At 38.7% G+C, this 19186-nt stretch overlaps 2 protein-coding genes across 4 annotated transcripts; one reads left to right on the top strand and one right to left on the bottom strand.

Moving 5' to 3' along the window:
* Positions 1–172: 172 nt before the first annotated feature.
* On the bottom strand, positions 173–7077 carry ap3m1 (adaptor related protein complex 3 subunit mu 1). Of its 2 annotated transcripts, none has more exons than XM_008429767.3 (9): positions 6837–7077; positions 6209–6517; positions 4303–4474; positions 4085–4222; positions 3904–3989; positions 3684–3817; positions 2952–3159; positions 2197–2341; positions 173–1406 (listed from the first exon to the last, which is right to left on the bottom strand). In XM_008429767.3, exons 2-9 carry the CDS (start codon positions 6479–6481, stop codon positions 1306–1308), a joined length of 1257 nt encoding a protein of 418 aa, XP_008427989.1. In that variant the 5' UTR covers positions 6482–6517; positions 6837–7077; the 3' UTR covers positions 173–1305. The 2 variants fall into 2 exon arrangements, with proteins under 2 accessions (XP_008427989.1, XP_008427988.1); XM_008429766.3 differs by having other exon boundaries at positions 6209–6520.
* A 1137-nt stretch (positions 7078–8214) lies between these two features.
* On the top strand, positions 8215–18684 carry adka (adenosine kinase a). 2 transcript variants are annotated; one of them, XM_008429768.3, is made up of 11 exons: positions 8215–8366; positions 10605–10679; positions 11449–11502; positions 14143–14221; positions 14316–14488; positions 14561–14669; positions 15771–15941; positions 16023–16058; positions 16156–16270; positions 16354–16440; positions 16516–18684. In XM_008429768.3, exons 1-11 carry the CDS (start codon positions 8275–8277, stop codon positions 16638–16640), a joined length of 1116 nt encoding a protein of 371 aa, XP_008427990.1. In that variant the 5' UTR covers positions 8215–8274; the 3' UTR covers positions 16641–18684. The 2 variants fall into 2 exon arrangements, with proteins under 2 accessions (XP_008427990.1, XP_008427991.1); XM_008429769.3 differs by lacking the exon at positions 8215–8366 and adding an exon at positions 8965–9226.
* The last annotated feature ends 502 nt before the right edge of the window (positions 18685–19186 follow it).

A 19186-nucleotide genomic window follows, 5' to 3' on the forward strand; every position in this document is an offset into this window, starting at 1 on the left:
TGCATAAAACCGAGGTCAGAAAAGCCGAGCTCCTCTCCGCCTCTCATGTAGGTTTGCAACGTTTCCTCAGTTCATCTCTGAATAACATCACCAGCTGCATTTCAGAAGATGCGTTCATAATATAACAGATGAGTCATGTTAACAAAAAAAATAAATCTAGACTTGTGTGGCACATGATTGAAAGGTAATTTATTACATTTTCTTCATCATACATACAGCATTTGAGCTTTGGACAAAAGTCTCATTTAGATTTTGGGATAAAAGTTGACACAAAAATAGCAGGAGAAAATTCAGCATGTAGAAAGGCACCGCAAAAAGGTTCTTCAAACAAAAAGCTAATCTGGCAGCCTGGATACAAAGACAACAATTAAACACAAGGAGGAGTATAAAGATTTTACAATAAGGCATCTGGTTTAGAGGTTCTTACATTATCTTCTTAAATAGGATGTTTTTCTAATAGTGACTAAAAATTCTCTGCTCATAGAAAACAGCTGGATTCAACAACATGTAGTTTCTACAGTTACTCCCAAAAAAAACACCCGAATAACTAAATCGGACACACACCATCCCAATGTCACACTTTTACTGTGTTCTTTAAATAATACAGTTTTCAACATGCTTCCCTCAAGTCTCCTGAGCTTGCAGCTTGTGCTGTAGTGTGCGTTTACAGAGCTCTTACAACTCCTCTCACAAGGCCACAGAATTAAACGCTGAATGTGTGCAGACATATCTGCATCGCAACCATTCAGAATGTAGGCAGTACATACATTTTCACCCCAAAGTTTCATCTGAAATTATTATAATAAAATGGGCTACCTACGGTAGTATCATGTAAAAACCTTTTCAAAGGTATTCCTTCAAACTCTTAAGGCAGCGCGCAGACTGTAATGTTCAAGTTCAGAGATGTAGCATAAAGTAAGGCAGGGAGCTTGCTTGTTTTTAAAGCAAAAAATATTCCCCTTCTGCAACATTTTGAGCATGTTAAAGAAATACACGTGCGTACATATCGACTGATGCAGCAAATGGAAAATTCTCCATATGATGCGTTACATCTAAACCCAACAATCAACAGAAATCACATTGATTTTAAGGCTTCCCTTTGCAGGCCAAAGTTGTTCAGTCATGTAAATTTAAAATACAATACCAAGCATGGTTTACGTGGTGTAATAAATAGCTGTTAGAATGCAGAGTTCTTCATTATTGACCATGCAGATGTAGATAAGCAAGACTTGTTGCTGACTCGGCAGTGTGGTAACCCTCGCTCCCCTGTTTGGTGCATCGGAATGCTGAGCTTTCCTCCCTCGCTCAGGTCCGGACCTGGAACTTTCCCGCTTTAGTCACATATTTGACCCCTTTAAATGGTTTGTACTTCTCTCCATACATGTCCAGACGACTCACTTTGAGACCTGGAAAAAAAAAAAAAAAAAGAGGGTGGAAAGCCCTCTTTTAGCAATGAATTTACTGCTACTTCAAACTTTAAAATCCTAAAATTAGTTGCATGGAATACTGAGTGTTTGCTTATAACATTGCATCATTTTCTTTCTATAATGAAAAATAAAGACTCACTTCTGAGGCTCTAAAGACAACAATGTCCGCTTCCTAAAATCTCCTGCAAAATTATTGCATGGTAATATTTTTTTTTTTACCTTCCATGAGATAGTCATGGAAAGTAACATATATTATATACATATATATACAATATATATATATATTATATGTATTATAATATATTCATTATAAATATTCATATTTATAATACTTATTGTTATTTTCATAGCTCAACTGCTTAATATAGTATTAAATAAGCAAACAAGTAATTTTCCTAAGTCCAAAATGAAATCTTAAGGGTCTGCATTGGTTTATGCTACATTACTCACAAAAAGTTGGAGATATTTGGCTTTCACGTGAAATTTCAGGATAAACCTAAACTTCATTAAAACGTTCACAGGTTCACTTAATGTCAGCTTCTTTAAACATTTGAACGCACTTCTAACTTTCCAACGTTTCACTTCTTTTTGCGCAACTTGCTGTTCTTTAATAAGGAGCTGAACAACAAAATTCACAACAGGATTTAAACACCCCTCTTCATTATGATGTTCACATTCTGACATCATGAACTGTCACCATTTAGACACATCAAAATGTTAAACTTCAGTAAAAGCTCAATTTTAGTTCCTGCTGATCTTTGATCCTTACCCGATATGGCCAGCTGTTGTATCTTCAGATCAATGTTGATCGAGGGGTTCTCTTCAGGCTTCGGGGCGCCCGTCTGAATGCTGATGCTTCCTCGCAGGTTGGGGAGCTTCTGGGGGTTAAGTTTCCCGACGTCCCAAAGGACCGCCTACCACAGAACGAGTGCTTGAGGTCGGGATAATACAACAAAACGCCGCTTTTATTCTCACCGCCAGGTTCTAACATCTGCACTGACCAGCCGGTGGTGTATATAAAAATGCTTCACTTGCCCTCCACAATTACTAGCATGCCTGGCAAAGACATGTCAAATGTCTTTTGATATATTCCCATTTTACTGCAACAGGATAATTATATTCTGACTAAGGCTTTATTTAAGAGTAAATTTATTTATGCATTGAGGGAAAAATTATTATTTTCAATAAAAAATAAACAGTGCCATGTACTAACAATGTTCCCTCTAAAGCAGCACCCTCACTCCAGTAGGTACATGGGGACTTCTCTACATACTGACCCTTTGTTTCACCCCCAACTCATTTTCAGCATTTGTTATTAAAAAACTTAATCTAGTTTCAACTCATAACACATCAAAGTCCCAATAGAATTTTGAATGTCTGTGTTCATAATAGGACAGATAAGACAGGGCTGCATTCGAGTTCCTACCAGCTTTTACTTCAAGCATAGCATCTATTGCTAGCAAATTAAAGTCTGTTACCCTTCGTCATGCATCACTGGTGAGGAAGGCCATGCTGGCTGATTACCTTGGTTGTTAAGTCAAAGGTGTAGGTTCCCTGAGTGGCTGTGAGATTGACACTGAGCACAGATTTAGGCATTGGAATAGTGACCGTCAAGTTCTCCACCGTCTTCCCCATGGTCTGCTTGGGCCCAATTGTGATGTCCAGACGACCACAAGAACCCGTCTCTAAGAAGCTGATGTTCTGCTTCACGTACACCGGGATGGCTACAAGACTGGGACAGGGAACGTAGACAGAACAGGCCTCCGTCAGCAACGAGTGGACTCTGATTAGCACCAGGCTTCCTACTGGATTCACACATGAGAGTATATTTAGAGAATATGCTCTAATACACATTCTCCATCTAACCTGACTGACCTTGAGGAGAAATAAAAAGAATCATCCTCTAGGTCAGGGCTGCTCAATTACATGTTAAAATGGGCCAGATTTTCTCACACAGAGATTTCACAGGGCCAGACATTGTCAACTAAGAATTACAACTCAGGAGACAAAGCAATCCGCTGCATCATGGGTTTACTACAAGTACTGCGTTCAAGAATTGTCATTTTTGCTCTAACTATTCAAAGCTGAAAAGACATTGAACAAAATACCAGGAGGTGTAATTTTGACAAAAAGTGGTTCCAAAACGTAATAACTTTTTTTTTTTTAAACTTCACCATAATCCAGTTTGAGACAAAACATAGAAAACTCAAGATGGTTTTGTAACTCAATGTACAACACAGGGACATCTGTGCTTACTTTTGAGAGCTGACGTGATACGACATGAGCCTGAAGTTTCCGTCTGGCGGGATGAAAGACAAGACGCGCTCCGACTCCCAGCGCTTAAAACGCACGCACGGGTGGAAACTCACGTCATCAAGGAGCCGTGGATTCTTCAAAGATTAGAAAAAAAACTCGGTTAATGGCGCACCGTGTCAAATACAACAACTAGCGCATGCTGAAATAAAACGGACCCCACCATGAAGGACAGGGTGAGATCAGGCATCCCAGTGAGCTTCACACAGGCCTCAACCACACCCTGAATCTCTGCAAAGACAGTCGTACCTGCAGAACACACGATTCTAGTTACATTCTGAAATGCATTAAAACCTTTAGCAAATATATTCGACGATATCGTTGAATACGCTTATTTGTTTTACCCGATTTGTCAAGAATGGCATCAATTTCCTCTATCACATCGAAATAAGCCTCATTATTGGTGTATTTAACACCTGCCCGCCTCCAGGGAACGTTAGACAGCTGGCCTGTAGGCAACGTTCCCCCAACGTTGCTGCCTCCTGGAAAACACAGGACGCAATTAGGAATAAAGACTTTCCATATAGTTTGGCTCTTGCAGCCTCAGCTGACCTCTGATTACCTGTGAGCGTATTGACGACCGACCGCAGGATGGTCGGAGGCCTTATCATCTCCTTGAGGACGTTGGACTCTGTTGCCAGAGGAAACCCGTTGTCCAGCATCTCCTCCAGAAGCTCGTAAACAGTCACCGTGTTCTCCTTGATCACAACCTCTGAGCAGTCCCCAAAGTAATCCTGTGGATAAAGAAGAAAAATGTCTCACCGAGGCCAGAACAGCCTTCTCGGCTCCAGGGGTCAACATGTGGAATTTCTTACTGGCAAAACAGAAGATTAACTCTGACTGGTGTCTCTTTAGAGTAAAACTGAAGCAGGTTTTTCAGTTTTTAAATTGTGGGTCTTAATGGACCTTGCTCCATATCCTTGTATAACTATTTCATTCTGTAAGAAACTGAGGTTTACGTTTTCATTAGCTGTAAGGAGTAATCATTCAAATTGGCAGAATTGAGTCACGCAAAGCCGACGACGATAGTGGTACGTTTGCAGAACAATTCCTGTTTTCTACACCAAAACAGTGCGTCATTGACAAAAGGAGAAGCACAACAAAACAATTTGATGCATCATGAATAAAACCACATGCACATGATTCCTATCAGTTCTCCTCTGCCTGCAGTACAATGACTTATCGTTTGGAAAACTGCAAGATATCCCTTGTACATACAGAAGTGAAGGCATGAGGAGTTAGTGGTGTCGAGGTATAACATCGTTTTAACAATTTTTGGTTTTAAAACCACTAAATTGTTCTGTAACATTGTTTCCATGTTGGAGAGTACTTTTAAATAAAATGCCAGAGAAAGTTCTGGAGTGACATGAGTTTTCTTCAGCTTTATGGCATATAAAGAAACATAAGAACTGTCCCTTCCCCCACTTGTTGCTGTGTACTAATTGGATCTATTCCCCAAACCCATCAGAACCTCCAGGTCTTCTGTTGATGCTTAAAATGAGACATAAAACTCACAGTCAGGCGTTAAGTTATTTATTTATATTATCCCTCATCTTTGGAACATTCTTCCTTAAGATAACTTTTGGTATTTATTATTGTTTGTTTTTGTTTTATTTTACAATCTTTGCACATTTCAGCATTTGCTTCCAGTGCTGTCAAACTGGACACAAGTTTGTTTAATCAGTTCTTCATCCTTAGTAATTATTTGTCTACCTATTGTTTATTTTTTTTTATCTACTGAATATCATGTTAACATGATAACATGTTTTTAAATGTCTTGAATACACTTATGGACATGAAAAATGCTCTATAATAGGACTGATAGTGCTCACTAGCCGGCTGGGTGATTATAACCGTAACTAAATGCATATTTTAATTTAGCAGGAAGAATAACCCTTGCTTTTCCACTCAGAATAAAAGTAATTAGCTATACATTTTTGTGGAAGCCCAATTAAACTATAGTATTTTCTCCTCCCAATCAATACACATTAGAACCTAATGCCAGTCCGTGACTGCAGATACGTTTGCAGTTGTAAATGTGTGTAAATATTTTTAATAAATACACGGCTAATGCAAGGCAAAATACATTTTTCAAATGCAACACAGGAAACAAAGAGTGCAGGGAAAAAGATTCCAGGTAAAACATTTGCATAACAACCTCCAACATAAAACCACCGTGCATCACTCAGCTAACATCTGTTGTCATCTGTTTGCTAAGATCATTAAAAAGGTGTGGCTTGATAGTTTTGTTATGCTTCTACTTTTTTCAAAGAATAAAAAACCTTAAGACAAAAATACTACAGCTTCATGACATGATCACAAAAATTAACACAACTGTATAACTGATCTATACGTTTTTATTTATTTTTTTTAAATAGGACAGCAGCAACTATCCATTCTGCTGCAAATTAAAAAAAAACGAATTAATTATTACAGGTATGATCAATTTAAATAGTTTAAACTCCCACCTGAAAAGTATCTGCCACCCTGTGCAGGAACTCAATGACAAAGAGTGGGGGGACTTCAGTCTGGGTAACTGAGAGGAAGAAGAGTTTGCCCCTGTAGATAGAGATGAGATAGTGGTGTGGGGTCTGTAACACTGGGGCCACATTCTCTGGGTCCCCTGACTTCTCCTTGGCCTCCAAAAAGTAGTCACACACACTCCTGCTAATGACACTCTTCCAGTGCTTCTCCAGGAAGATGTCTCCAGAGTGGCTGATCAGAAACAGACTGTTGATCATCTCAGCAGGAACAGTGAGGTGATCGTTGTTGGTTTGCTACTGAAAAAAATTAAATAGACCAACTAAGCATCAGCAGACTGACAAGCATAACTTGTTCGCGTGTGTTTTTATAGTAACTGACACGCAAAATGTTATTATTTCAAGTTGTTAGCCAGCTTTACTTCCTGTTAAGTCAAATTAACTTTCGCATCAGTTGACTTCTCGGTCTGGTTAGCAGTCGGACTTCGCACATATTTACCAGCTTTACTCTTAAAAATAAAAATAAGTTAATCGGACACTTACAAGTGTCATGATTATTCTAAAGCTTTAAACATAATATATTAAAATGAAAGTTGTAAGATTGTAAAAAGTTTACCTGCTAACTGCAGCTGATTGTGCTGACAAGATTTGATGGAGACGCCTGCAGATGTTTGCCCCACGTAAACTCAACTGGGTGACGTGTAAAAAATAGTTAAAGTCACAAAATAAAGCCTACTTAATTTTTTTTAAAAAGTGTTCAAATATTTCTATGGGTTTTTTACAACTTGGAAAAACAATGAGTATAGTAGACTGACTACCTTAAAGATTTTTTCACCTCTTTTATAATCAGGCACAATTTGTGGGCAGCTATAATCCGGTGCTTTGCATTTAACCGTGGAGATATTATTCCCTGAGTAAAGTCTTGCAGGTACTATTTGTAGTTCCAATAGTGGTAAACACTTCCTTTTCTTTCAGGGGAATTCACAGGCTTTGTACCATGTTATATTTTTAAGGCTATGTTTAAGTAGTTCCATGATTTTGAAGCTTATAAACTTAAAAATCAGTGTGATAAGAAAGGGTAATAGAACGTCTGCCAGTTGATATGTGGTTATATTATGGTGTACGGTTATATTATTAAGGTACCTTAATAATTACAATGTAGTTTGTAGTTGTATTTGGAGCCAAATTTGCCATGAAATAAAATACATTGATTAATTAGTCATCCTTTATACAAGATGTGCTGGTTCAAGTTGTCCCTGCAGCCCCAAAATAAATCAAAAACAAACATGGAGAAACAGCAGTTGGTTTTAATGCTCTTCTGATCTTGAACAAACTTCCAGAAAACTGAAATAAAATGCTTAAGCATTAACTACCTTTAAATAAAGATTAAAAACTCACTTATTTTGAGATTTTTTTTAATTGTTCTAGTTATATTAACTGGAACATTCATTTCAGTTTCAAACTTTTCTTACTTTCCTTGGTGTGTCACTGCAAGGTACTTTCTCAATTATATAATGAAATGTGCTATACATGGTGTTGACATGTGCTACATAGATAGAAATGCCTTTTCCTAAAACGTGGTTTTATTGTATGATCTATTACTTTGTGAGAGTTTACTAAATTACTTCATAGTCCTGCTGCAGAACCCTAAAGATTGTTCAAATTCACTTGTTACTGAAGAAAACAATTGCATGGAAAACAAAACACGTGCAAATGAGCAAACATGCACAAATATAAAATGAGAAATCGTTTAATTAATAAATATAGCAATTCTTAAGTGAACAAATACATTTTAACAATAAACCTCATATTGTCAGTTAGTGGAGAAGTTATAAATGACTGTGGATGTGACACAAAGATTAAAACATACGAAGACACAGTAAAATTAATTCTTAACCTTCGCATAAATATTAACTTCAATTATGTATTTCTTTAACACGGCGCAACTTTTGGCTATCGATGCCTGCGAGTCTCTACTCGGGGTTTAAATTCAACACATACATTGCATGACCGCTTTTCAGAAGGTGATTGCAACGTGCTCAGTCTGAACAGCCATGGCTTCTGATGAACCCAAAGCAAAGAAACCCAAACTTTCCGAGGATGAAAAGACAGAGTCTCCGAGCAAAAAGGCCGCTGCCGAACTAAGGTGACTAAAATCCGCTGTGACGGCTCCTCTGTTTTTCAGCAACAGGGGACGAAACAGCGTTTACCCGAGTCGTGATTTGTGTGCCAAACCAATTGTTGTGTAAAGTGTTACCCCAGGTGCAACAGTTTAGCCATTTATATAACGACTTTGCCCATTTGTGCAGTGGTCTCTCGAGTCCGTTAGTGTGCCTCCACCAACTGAGGAACTGTCCTGCTGCAAAGTGTCTTTATCTTGTTATTCTTTAACACCGACAGCTAAGATTTAACCATTAGCCGCCCCTTAAGTGCAACAGTGAGGACTGTGCTAGCTGGGAAAAAATATTTAACCTTAGTTCAGCATGCCCGGCCCGGACCGGTGTCCTGGAGACTGTCCACGCAGGATCCGTCCTGCGCCAGCCTCCAAAGACAACAAAGGACAGCCGAGTGATCACGTGGTCTGCATTGGACAATGTTATCATTCTTCTTTCTTTCACTGTGAAGAAATCAGATCAGAGCCTAATTCATATAAGCCGCAGTCATCGGGACGCTTCTCGTGTGGGGGGAAATGAAGCTTGGAGCGGTGCAGTAAAACATAGCAGGAGTCTGAAAAGCAAGCCAATCATCGGGCAGAGGCAGGTTGCCGTGGCCCTCCCTTCTTCAGATGCCTCCAATCAGTCGGTCCCCAGTGGGAGGAGCTGTAGATGCAGGGAAAAGGAATTGATCCGCCCGCACGCTGAGCTGAGCTCAAATTGTTTCTTTTCCCCCCCAAAGCTTAGTCTTTTCAGAACCGGTTTTTTTTTTTTTAAAGGTTGCTCAACAGGTCTGTCAGTGTCTTGCTGGTGCACACATACTGGGAGAGAAGAACACCATGTCTTCTGTGAGGTAAGAGCAGACTGATGGAGGTACAACCAGCAGAGCAGATCTGGGCACTGGGTTAGTGTAATTGGCTGCACAAGCCCCATTAATCATCAGACTGCATACTACCAGATGGGTGTGTTGAGGGAGATGATAGTAAGGGTGCGGTGTCCTCTGGTTAGATGTCTATTTCAGATTTTGGTGCGTTGCTCTGTAGCTCTGGTGACCGGTTCCTTGCGTTTGGTTCCTGAAAAGCTTCCATGTGCATCAGAGAGGCTTCCTGGGAAACATGGCAGCACATGTTCATATGGAGCGAGCATCTGTCAGCGACACTTGGCCATATGCAGTTTTCTCACAAACACCGACAAGTTTATGGAAACGGCGAGTACGCTCAGGCGTGCAGGAGCGAAACAAGCGCCATTACTAATCTGACTTTTTGTATTACTCATATCCTCATTCCCCCTGGTCTGCTTACTCATAATAAATCTAGGGGTTTTAACTTGTTAGTTCTGTCTGTTCTCAGAGAGTAGAGGTTACATCATAACCTTTCTTTCTGTAATAGGTTACCCAATTGCCTAACAGGTTTTAGGCGCTGGTGTTATTACATGAAACAAAGTGCAGGCGTCCAGTGTAACTGTTTATATATATATATATGTCTGTTTTTTTCATTTTCTTGTCTGTTGGCATCACAAGACCATGACGTTTTCAGATGGTCAACCCCTGCAGTTAATTTCGTTGTCTTGGAAAAATGCAGAAATATGCAGTTTACTTCTGTCAGTGGACTGGCTCTCTGCGAGTGTCATAATATAATTGCATACATGGTTGCCCAGATCCTCACCACTGATCACATACGTCTATTTCTTTTTTTGTGAATGTTGTTTAAACATCTGCTTTGTTTGCGCTATTTCTGCTTTTCTTGTGTGGAGTTACAGTTTTTGCAAAAGTAGTACTGCACACTCAGGGTTTTCTTTTTCTTCTAAATATGAAGAAAAAAAAATGTCTCTCCACTCTGAGCTCTGTAGATTATTTTAAGATTTAAGGTAACAATTTTAAAAATGTAGATGTTGTTGTATGTAATAAACATTAATTTAGGAAAATGTTTTTAATCCATTATTTTAAAATTACATGAATATAATAAATATTATGCACATTTAATGTATATAAATACTTAAAATAATCATTAATAAAAATATTTCTAACAATAAATGTCTTCCCGCAGCATATTTTAATAATTTAAATAAAAACATTTAAATAATGTAAGGTTACTACATATGAATAGTGTTATTTTTAGATTTGTTCAATTATTTATCAGGCTTTTCTCTCTCACAGACGGTTCTGTCTGAGAAGCCTTACAGTTTGTTAATCAGCGGTTAAAACTTCATCCACGTTTCTGTTTTTCTTGCAGCTCCAACTCGCTCTTTGGGATGGGAAACCCCTTACTCGACATCTGTGCTGTTGTTGATAAAGACTTCTTGGACAAGTAAGTTTAAATAAAACGATACAAAAAAAATCTATTTTTCCGTGCAAGTGGTTTTTATCGATTTGTTGCTGCAAAAGTTCTAAGTAGGCAAAACAAAATAAGTATGCAATAAGCGACTCCAGATCAATTGACATCCTGTGTTTTGTTATCGGTGAGGTCACGGGGAGATTATAGAGGAAAGAGATTCATTTAGGCCTGTGATCGATAAGGAAGGAAGGAAGCCAATAAGCACAGAAAAAAGCAGTTGATCCATTGCTTTAATGCATCCTGAACATAAATTATCTGTCAGTCCATGGCTCTTTGTTTTGGTACAATATCCCTGCAAAATGAATTACTCGTTATCAGTCCTGCAGTAATCCAGAGACTCATCTGAGTCTTGAATCTGCCCTGAAGGTTTGCTCTCTCGGTCTCCAGTGGACCACATTTAACAGGGCAAAGGGCTGCTTTGGTTTCCAGCTCCGTGTCCTGTCAGAAGCCCCTTGCGTAAACTCCTGGATTAGAGCTGAACCGGCCAGCCTCAGGTCTAATTCGGCCTCAATAAAGCAGGACTAAAACTGCCCTTTAATCCTCAGCAAACCTTTGTGTTTCTTTCAAGGAAATCGCTCTCTGATTAGCACATTGATTTGGAAATAGACTTCTTATGCAGACAGAAATTGATTTATTGTATGATATGAACACTGTTGGATGTTTCAGGAAATGCATTTTTTGCAATCTTTCACAATAATTAATATTATATTCCTTTTTTTCCCCTTTTTTTAATCATCTCCAGGTACTCTCTGAAGCCCAATGATCAGATCCTGGCTGAGGACAAGCACAAAGCACTGTTCGTACCTCATGTGTTCCAACATTTACTGTAGAGTACCTGCGATATTAGCGCAGATCCACGCATGTGAACTTCTGTCAGGGTTTTTTGCAGCGAGGGAAAAATGCGTCCGAATTCATCCCGAGTTTGCGCCTCTGTTCTGGAGAGGGCCAGCCAAAACAGGCACACACAAGAAAGCTGCTACCATTGACCTCTGTTCCTGCGCACACAGCCAATGGCAGCGCAGCGAGCTGAGCAGAGTGAGACGGTCTCGTCCAATGACGGAGCGGGACACTTCACCTCCCCAGTCCCGCCGAGACCAGAGCCACAAAGCAAACATTTAACAGCAGGAGATAAGAGAGCAGAATGTGACAGTTTATTCACACTGATCTGGACCCGATCGTCCTCTTTTTGTCCCTTATGAATTTGAAATTTTGTTGATAATCATTTCAGATTTAAATCTTTTAGGGGATAAATGATTTAAAATGAATCCTCTCTTTCTTCTATGTATCTGTAGAGCAGAAGGTGTTACTCTTTGCAGGTAGACACCTGCTTGTTCACCCTGTCAGACTTTCTCATAATTATCTCTGAGAGCAACATCATATTGACTATATATATAGATATATATGATATATATATATTTTTTACAACAGACAACTAAATGTTTTTCCCCCTCTGCTTCATCGCTCCCCTTCTCTAACCCCTCACTTCCTCTCAGGACCTTTACCAGCAGTGGGGTTGTTGCTGTTCCTAATAATATATCTGCAAACACACACTTGACAGCGCGAAGGCGACTGTTCTTCTGCAGGTCCGGCAAACTGAAATCTATGAGTCAATTAAACAGGCTTTAGCCCAAAAGGGGAAACAAGAAAGCACGGCTGCAGCGCGTTACGCAACAGACAAAAAAATGACATGGATTGTATAATCAGCGGTCAGTCATGCGTGTGTTGTGTATTTATTTTGAGAAAAGAAAAGTATGACGCTGCTTTCTGCAGAGATGCCATGTTACAATGTTCCAGTCACAGCTGTTGTCAGAAAATCTACAAAGGGACACAGACGAGTCATTAGTATGTTATAAAAAAATCTAAAATCCTGCAATCAGAGACGTCGTCACTGGTTTTAGTTTTGCTGTGGCATGAAGCTGACATCAGACACCAGCCGATTTCTCTGAACTAGTCCTCAACTTGGGTAAGACAAGAAAACATTCTAATGAGGCATTAATGTGATCTTAAATCAGAAAATTGCTTCTCACCAAAAGTTGCTCAAATCTACAGTAATGACCATAATGCACTGTTGACAAACGAGGCTGGACAGATCCACGTTTGTTTGTCAGATAAGGGAGGTACAATAAAAGTTTCTAAAGGTCACAATTGGAGAACTGCTGTAATTATCTCAGTAGTAGACTGTGCTACTTTAGTCTTTTCAGCCTTTTCTCCACTAGAGCATCTTTAACCACTTCTGCTCTGGCCAGATTCATCTCCATTAGTTGATCCTATGTGGCTCTTCTCTGTTTTTGTGCGTATTGCATGGAAACGTTTTTGCTTAACAGCTGTCCGCATTTGTTGATTGGCTCGTGGTTTACGTCACTGAAAACCCGAAACAACATTTCTCATCTAGATTAGCAGTGGACCGGCAAACAATGCTGTTTGCTATCAGACATAATGATGAGTTTAATCATGAGCAGCGCCAGGAGCGTGAACCGTTGGACCGGAACTACAGTGATTTAGCAGCGCTGCAAGCAGAGCATCTCTCAGAAGAACGAGCAGCAATAAGACAGAGAGACACAGTTCAGCTCTGGTCAGCCATACATCACAGTTACAGTTTTGTGCCGACCAGCGTGAAAATCTGAAACTATAGATGAGAAAATTGGAATGATGTTATTCTTTGTTTGGATTTTTTTTAAAAAATAATTCCATGCAAGGATGTTGGTTTACATCTATTAACTGCGTTACCTAAACCCAAAAGGTTGCACATTAAAAAAAAAAATCAGCTGATCTCATTTGTTTTCATTAGATTTTGACCAGCAGTGAATTTTTATTGGACCAAATTAAGTATCTATATCTGGACTTAATTATGTAAATAGATATGGTGATACACTGAAGTGTTCATTTTTAAGTAATTTTCATAGATAGATTTATTACTAGAGCAAATAATTTTCTGATTTATTCTCTTTTTGTATCTTTTTGTTGAAAACTTAGTAGATTAAAATATCTCCCAGATCTCGTTTAAGGATTTCTCTTGGTACCGGAGATGAACCACATCGTGGTTTTACAGGTCGATGCCGATACACTTAGAGGTCTGATTAATGCTGATTCCAATTGTCTCTCTAAAGATTATAACCTAAAGGAGTTGAATGTGAGTGGCATGAACCACAAAGGAAAACGTGCTGCAGGTTTCTGGACAGATGTAGAAGTTTTGAATCTAGTAGAAATTGAAAGAATTAGGAGATAATCTCCGTTTATGAAGCAAGACCTTGTTCTGATTTTTAATAGTCAGAGAAAATGAATATGTATTTACAGATATATTTACAGAATAAAAGTGGGGTGAAAAAGTTTTTATTTTTCAATATTAAAATCTGCATTGATATAAACTTCATGTCATATTGGTGACTCTTGCTTTGATGAATAAATTCAGATTTATTTTTTATTTTCACTTGTTTAGATTTGATGAGCTTGTAAAGAAATTCAAAGTAGAGTATCACGCCGGTGGAGCCACTCAGAACTCGATTAAGATCGCTCAGGTCAGTCACACACACTCCGATGCCACAAATGTTCGTTTCTGCGTGAAGACTTGATTGGCCTGTTTCTAATGTAAGCTGTTGCGGCGACCCACAGTGGATGATCCAAGAGCCCCACAAAGTCGGCACGTTCTTCGGCTGCATTGGGAAAGATAAGTTTGGAGAGATCCTCCAGCAGAAGGCGGCGGAGGCCCATGTGGACGCCCATTACTACGAGCAAGACCAAGAGCCCACAGGGACGTGCGCTGCTTGCATCACCGGAGATAACAGGTCAGTGATTAAAAGGGGAGTTGTAAAGTGTGTTAATGATGAGTGTCTCATTATATTGTTTTTGTCTCCCAGGTCTTTGGTAGCTAACCTAGCAGCTGCTAACTGTTATAAGAAGGAGAAGCATTTAGACTTGGAAGAAAACTGGGAGCTGGTGGAAAAAGCTAAAGTCTACTATATTGCTGTGAGTATTAACCTACCAAGGTTTTTTTTTAGAGCTTCAAAATTAGGTCTCTTAATGCCTGATTTTGAGTGTCTAATTTGTATGAGTGCTGCTGCTGCAAACTGAGGACACAGATATCCACCCACGCAAAGGCAGAATCCCTTTAAATACAGTGCAATCAGACAGCGTAGTTCCAGTACCTAATGCAGGCTTAATCGCTGAATTAAAACCAGTTTTACCTCAGAGGAAGTTTGTAGTAATCTGCATATCTTTAATAATTAAAGACGGAGCGATAAGTCTCTTGAGGAATCACATCCAAACGCAGCAGCTGCGGAGCTTCTGCTCCACTTAGACCTAAAATTAGTGAATGCTCAGCAGTCCAGAGTAGCTGAGATCTCTTTAATCTCTATGTGCATTAACCTGTTAAAATCTCTTTAGAACGCGTTAATGAGTTACTTTATCTCTAACTCATTGAAGTGGAGATGAGATGTAGTTGACAGGTTTCATAAGTGTGTTCAAAATGCAGGGAGGAGAAAAGCTTCCCCAGAAAAAAAAGTTCCTGCACATAAAACGAAGGATGGAGCAAAACAAACGAGAAACGAATGAACTAAAGCGACAGAAGGTGAAGATAGATGTGAAAGGTGAAGGAAAGTTACAGCTTAAGTAATAAGCTGTAATAAGCTGTTTAGTAGAGCTAAACAAACACTCCATAAAGGTTGGGTCGAAAGTAAAAGTGGGCTGAACTACTAGAGAGAAAATCTCACTTAATAGTAAAGTTAGACTCAATGGATTAAAAAGGTATTTTAAGTTTTTGCTTTTTTTAATCATTTTAATTCTATTTATCTTAATGGCTTAGTTAAACAATTGTACAATTAAGCGAGAAAAAGAAGATGGGGGGGGGAGGGACCAGAATCAATTGAGGACCTCTTGCTAAATGGCTAATTTAGGAGTGTTATTAGGAGTATTATTGATTTAGCTGTAAAAGTAGGAAATTAGTAGGGAATTAGCCCTGATTTTCTGTCTGTTATAATTAACCCTGTTGATTTATTGTTGTAAGTGATTCATTAGTTGCTCTAGATGTCCGGTCTGTTTTAAAAACGGTGTGATTTTTTTTTTTTCCAGGGTTTCTTCCTGACTGTGTCTTTGGAGTCCATCCTGAAAGTGGCAAAGCACGCTTCTGAAAAGAACAAGCTATTCTGCATGAACCTTTCTGCACCTTTCATCTGCCAGTTCTTCAAGGACAACCTCATGCAGGTTATGCCTTACATCGACGTGCTATTCGGCAATGAATCGGTAAGACAGTGATTACTACATATTGATCTGTTGTGCTTGATGTAAATCAGAATCATGATTGTGATATATTTGCTTATTCAGGAGGCAGCAGCTTTTGCTAAGGAGCAGGACTTTGAGGTGAGTGGACTTTCTTCTGCGTTGTTCTTGTTTTTTGTGCATCCATTAACAGGTTCTGTTAAGTTGGTGTTTTCTTTTACTTTTTTTTCCGCCCCAGACTAAAGACATTAAGGAGATTGCCAAGAAAGCCCAGGCGTTAACCAAAGTTAACACAAAGAGACAGAGAATCGTTGTATTTACCCAGGGAAAGGACGAAACTATCATGGCCCACAGTAAGAGATTCTTTCTCTTGATGTTTTTGTCTTTAATCTCTATTTTCATGTTCTCAGGCTGAAGTCTTTTCTTGTCTGCTTAGGTGATAAGATTGAGACATTCCCTGTCCTGAAGATTGACCCAAAGGACATTGTTGACACAAATGGTGCAGGCGACGCTTTTGTCGGAGGTAAGAATATTTGACTTTGTGTGTCTCTTGTTTTACCTCTGCAGTCATAGTAACGTTGTCCTCTGGGTGGTGCAGGCTTCCTGTCTGGACTTGTCCAGGAGAAACCTCTGGATCAGTGCGTCCGGGCAGCACATTACTCTGCTAACGTCATCATCAGACGAGCAGGATGCACCTTCCCAGAAAAGCCTGACTTCAAATGAGGAACGCCGCAAAGCTCTTCCTTCAGCCTGAAAACCTCGTAACCCACACTGCCTCTGCTCTTCAGATCCCCATTGTTTTTTTGTTTGTTTTTTTAATTGGTCACCTAATGTCAGTTCTTTTTAAAGCGTCTGCATATCTTTACTTGCCTATTGATGTCTTGTCTGTCTCCATTTTGTCCTCAAGAGGTCAGTAGAGGACCATTCAGCCAAGATCGGAGGGAGTTTTTTTGTACTTGTTGACAATTAAGAAAATAGGGTTGCGAGTTTCTAGTTTGCCTTATGCAAAAAATCCAACACCTTTTTCCTGTTGGAGTTCCTCCTCCAGTGTCTGGCTGCGCAGACGCCTCTCGCGTCTGCAGCTGCTTTCAGAGACCGACTTCAAGCACAAACGAGGACTACAGAGCAAAACATCACTATCACGGCGGGTTTTTGAAGATATAGCTGTGAAACTTTCAGCAAGAACTTTAGATCAGTGTTTTATCTGCTTTTGAGGAGTCGAAAAACCAAATGTTTTTATTTTTAATGCACAATTTTTAGTGGCCATAAAGATTCCACCTCTCAGCTCATCCTGTTTAAACAGGTCAGTTTAACGTGTTTTAGGTGAGCTGTTGGCCTTTTTTCTTCTTCTTCTTTTAGTCCTAGCTCTTAAATTACTACATATGGTGCTGATTGGATGAGGACAACTCTGGTCCTGGACTGTGAACCAGAATTAATAGTTTTGGTAAAGTAATAGTGAATTTAACGTGAAAAGCATCTGCAGGAGCGAAATGTCTTCATACCCTAAGGGAAATACTTAAACTGGCTGAAACAGTTTCGTTCTACTTATTACACATATAAATTTGGAGCATTTATCTTTACATTAATTTCTTAAAATTATACCTGAACACTGAAATATTTTCATTTGGATTCATGTCAGAGTGTGTATTATGAAAGGTTGAATCCTGGTTAAAACTATCATTTTTATTTTGTCTTTATTATGAAGTGATGTTTAAATCAGGCAGCACTCCATCTGATTTTACAAGGCCTCAAAGTTTCACATGTCTCAAGAAAATAGCCTCATCCTGTTCATAGGAAAAATACAAAGCAAATAATTTCAACAGACCACTTTGTGCTTTAATAATGATTTCTTTCTTTCTGTTGAAGAACAGAATCACCACAGCATGATGCCACCTCCACCGTGTGCCATTACGGCCATGGTGTGTTCAGTGTTAACATCTTTAATTTATACATTTACACTGTTTAATTCTTTAAATTATAAATAGTTTAGATTTTATTTTTTATTATTTAAAAAATTGCACCTCCACAACCTGACCTTGACTTGGCTTAATCAGTTTTACACGTGATTACTTGATGACTTTCTAATCAGTATTTTGAAACTTCTGGGCATTTTTTTTCAACCACTTGACTTAATTAAGTGAGAAAAACGAAAGATAACCTGAAGTTGTTAAACCTGCTTTACGGCACTGGTATTTATGTTTGCGTGGACTAAACTTAAAATACTTCAAACTTCTGTATCTGGTCAATGTAAACGGCGTTTCAAAGAGGTTAGAGTTGTTGGAAGTTGTCCCAGTGGGCATTGAAATGAACACTGACTTCATTTGTTTTCTTAAAGCCACCCGGGTCAGGACTGATCAGGAGAATGGAAAATGGATGTTGTTTTAACTTGTTGTCGGAGGTAAAACCTCTGCTTTAAAAAGAATACCAAAAACAAAAAGAGGAAATTTTTGAAAGTAAACCACAGGGTAACTACTTATTATAGGGCTTATTATATGTTGAGAAAATTCAAATTGAACAGCTCCGACTATTGACAAAGTTAATAAAAATGTCTTCAGAAAAGTGTGCAGTGTCAGAGTAATGGAGAAGGTGTTTCAAAACTTGCCTGCTGGGAATGTTTCTCCATATTTGAGGCTTCACCATGTCCAGATACACCAAAAAAGCCTTATGTGACCTTTTCTTTCTGGTCTCAAGTGATGCTCAAGTTGTCCATAAGTCGCAGACTGTGATGTTTGAAAAAGAATAATAAAATTCTGTTTAATTATGCTAATTTCATTTGAACTTGTTTATTTATGGCTATTTTGTTGAAACGTGGATTAAGTAAAAAATGGGGGTCACTAATCTGTATTAATACACAAATAAGCATCAAAATACTGTAAGAACAAGCAATTAGTTGGTAAAAGCACCTAATCTTAAAGTATATTTTAGCTGAGGCCACTTTTAACTATCTGTCCATTGCACTGCAGAATCAGATGATCTTTCATGAAACACCTGAAGGCTATAATAGCAGAAAATTGTTGCGTCTTCTGTCCTAAAAATGATTTTGTGCTGTATGTACTGTATGCTTAGCTTTGTTTATGTGTTGATCCCAGACATGTTTCTGCAAGGAAGCAGTTTTAAATAACTCTCCTTGTTTGTTTGTTTATGATTACTTGAATTTTGGTTGTATTAGAAAGGAAGCCGGTCTCTGCCAAAGCTAATTTATACATTTTTAAGTACATTACCAATAAAACAAAATGTCTTCATATGGAAAACGTCATAATGTTAAACTA

This window comes from Poecilia reticulata, chromosome 15, assembly GCF_904066995.2.
Source record: "Poecilia reticulata chromosome 15, P_reticulata-male-v2, whole genome shotgun sequence".
Lineage (NCBI taxonomy): Eukaryota > Metazoa > Chordata > Actinopteri > Cyprinodontiformes > Poeciliidae > Poecilia > Poecilia reticulata.

What these genes read in the sequence shown, in the direction of transcription:
- ap3m1 (XM_008429767.3), bottom strand. Translation starts at nt 6,481, where the DNA reads ATGATCAACAGTCTGTTTCTGATCAGCCACTCTGGAGACATCTTCCTG. An exon ending in GGGTGGCAGATACTTTTCAG is followed by an intron (nt 4,475 to 6,208) that starts GTGGGAGTTTAA and finishes CTTTATCCACAG; the next exon opens with GATTACTTTGGGGACTGCTC. An exon ending in TATCACGTCAGCTCTCAAAA is followed by an intron (nt 3,160 to 3,683) that starts GTAAGCACAGAT and finishes TCCCTGTCCCAG; the next exon opens with TCTTGTAGCCATCCCGGTGT.
- adka (XM_008429768.3), top strand. Translation starts at nt 8,275, where the DNA reads ATGGCTTCTGATGAACCCAAAGCAAAGAAACCCAAACTTTCCGAGGAT. An exon ending in TGCATCACCGGAGATAACAG is followed by an intron (nt 14,489 to 14,560) that starts GTCAGTGATTAA and finishes TTTGTCTCCCAG; the next exon opens with GTCTTTGGTAGCTAACCTAG. An exon ending in CTAAAGTCTACTATATTGCT is followed by an intron (nt 14,670 to 15,770) that starts GTGAGTATTAAC and finishes TTTTTTTTCCAG; the next exon opens with GGTTTCTTCCTGACTGTGTC.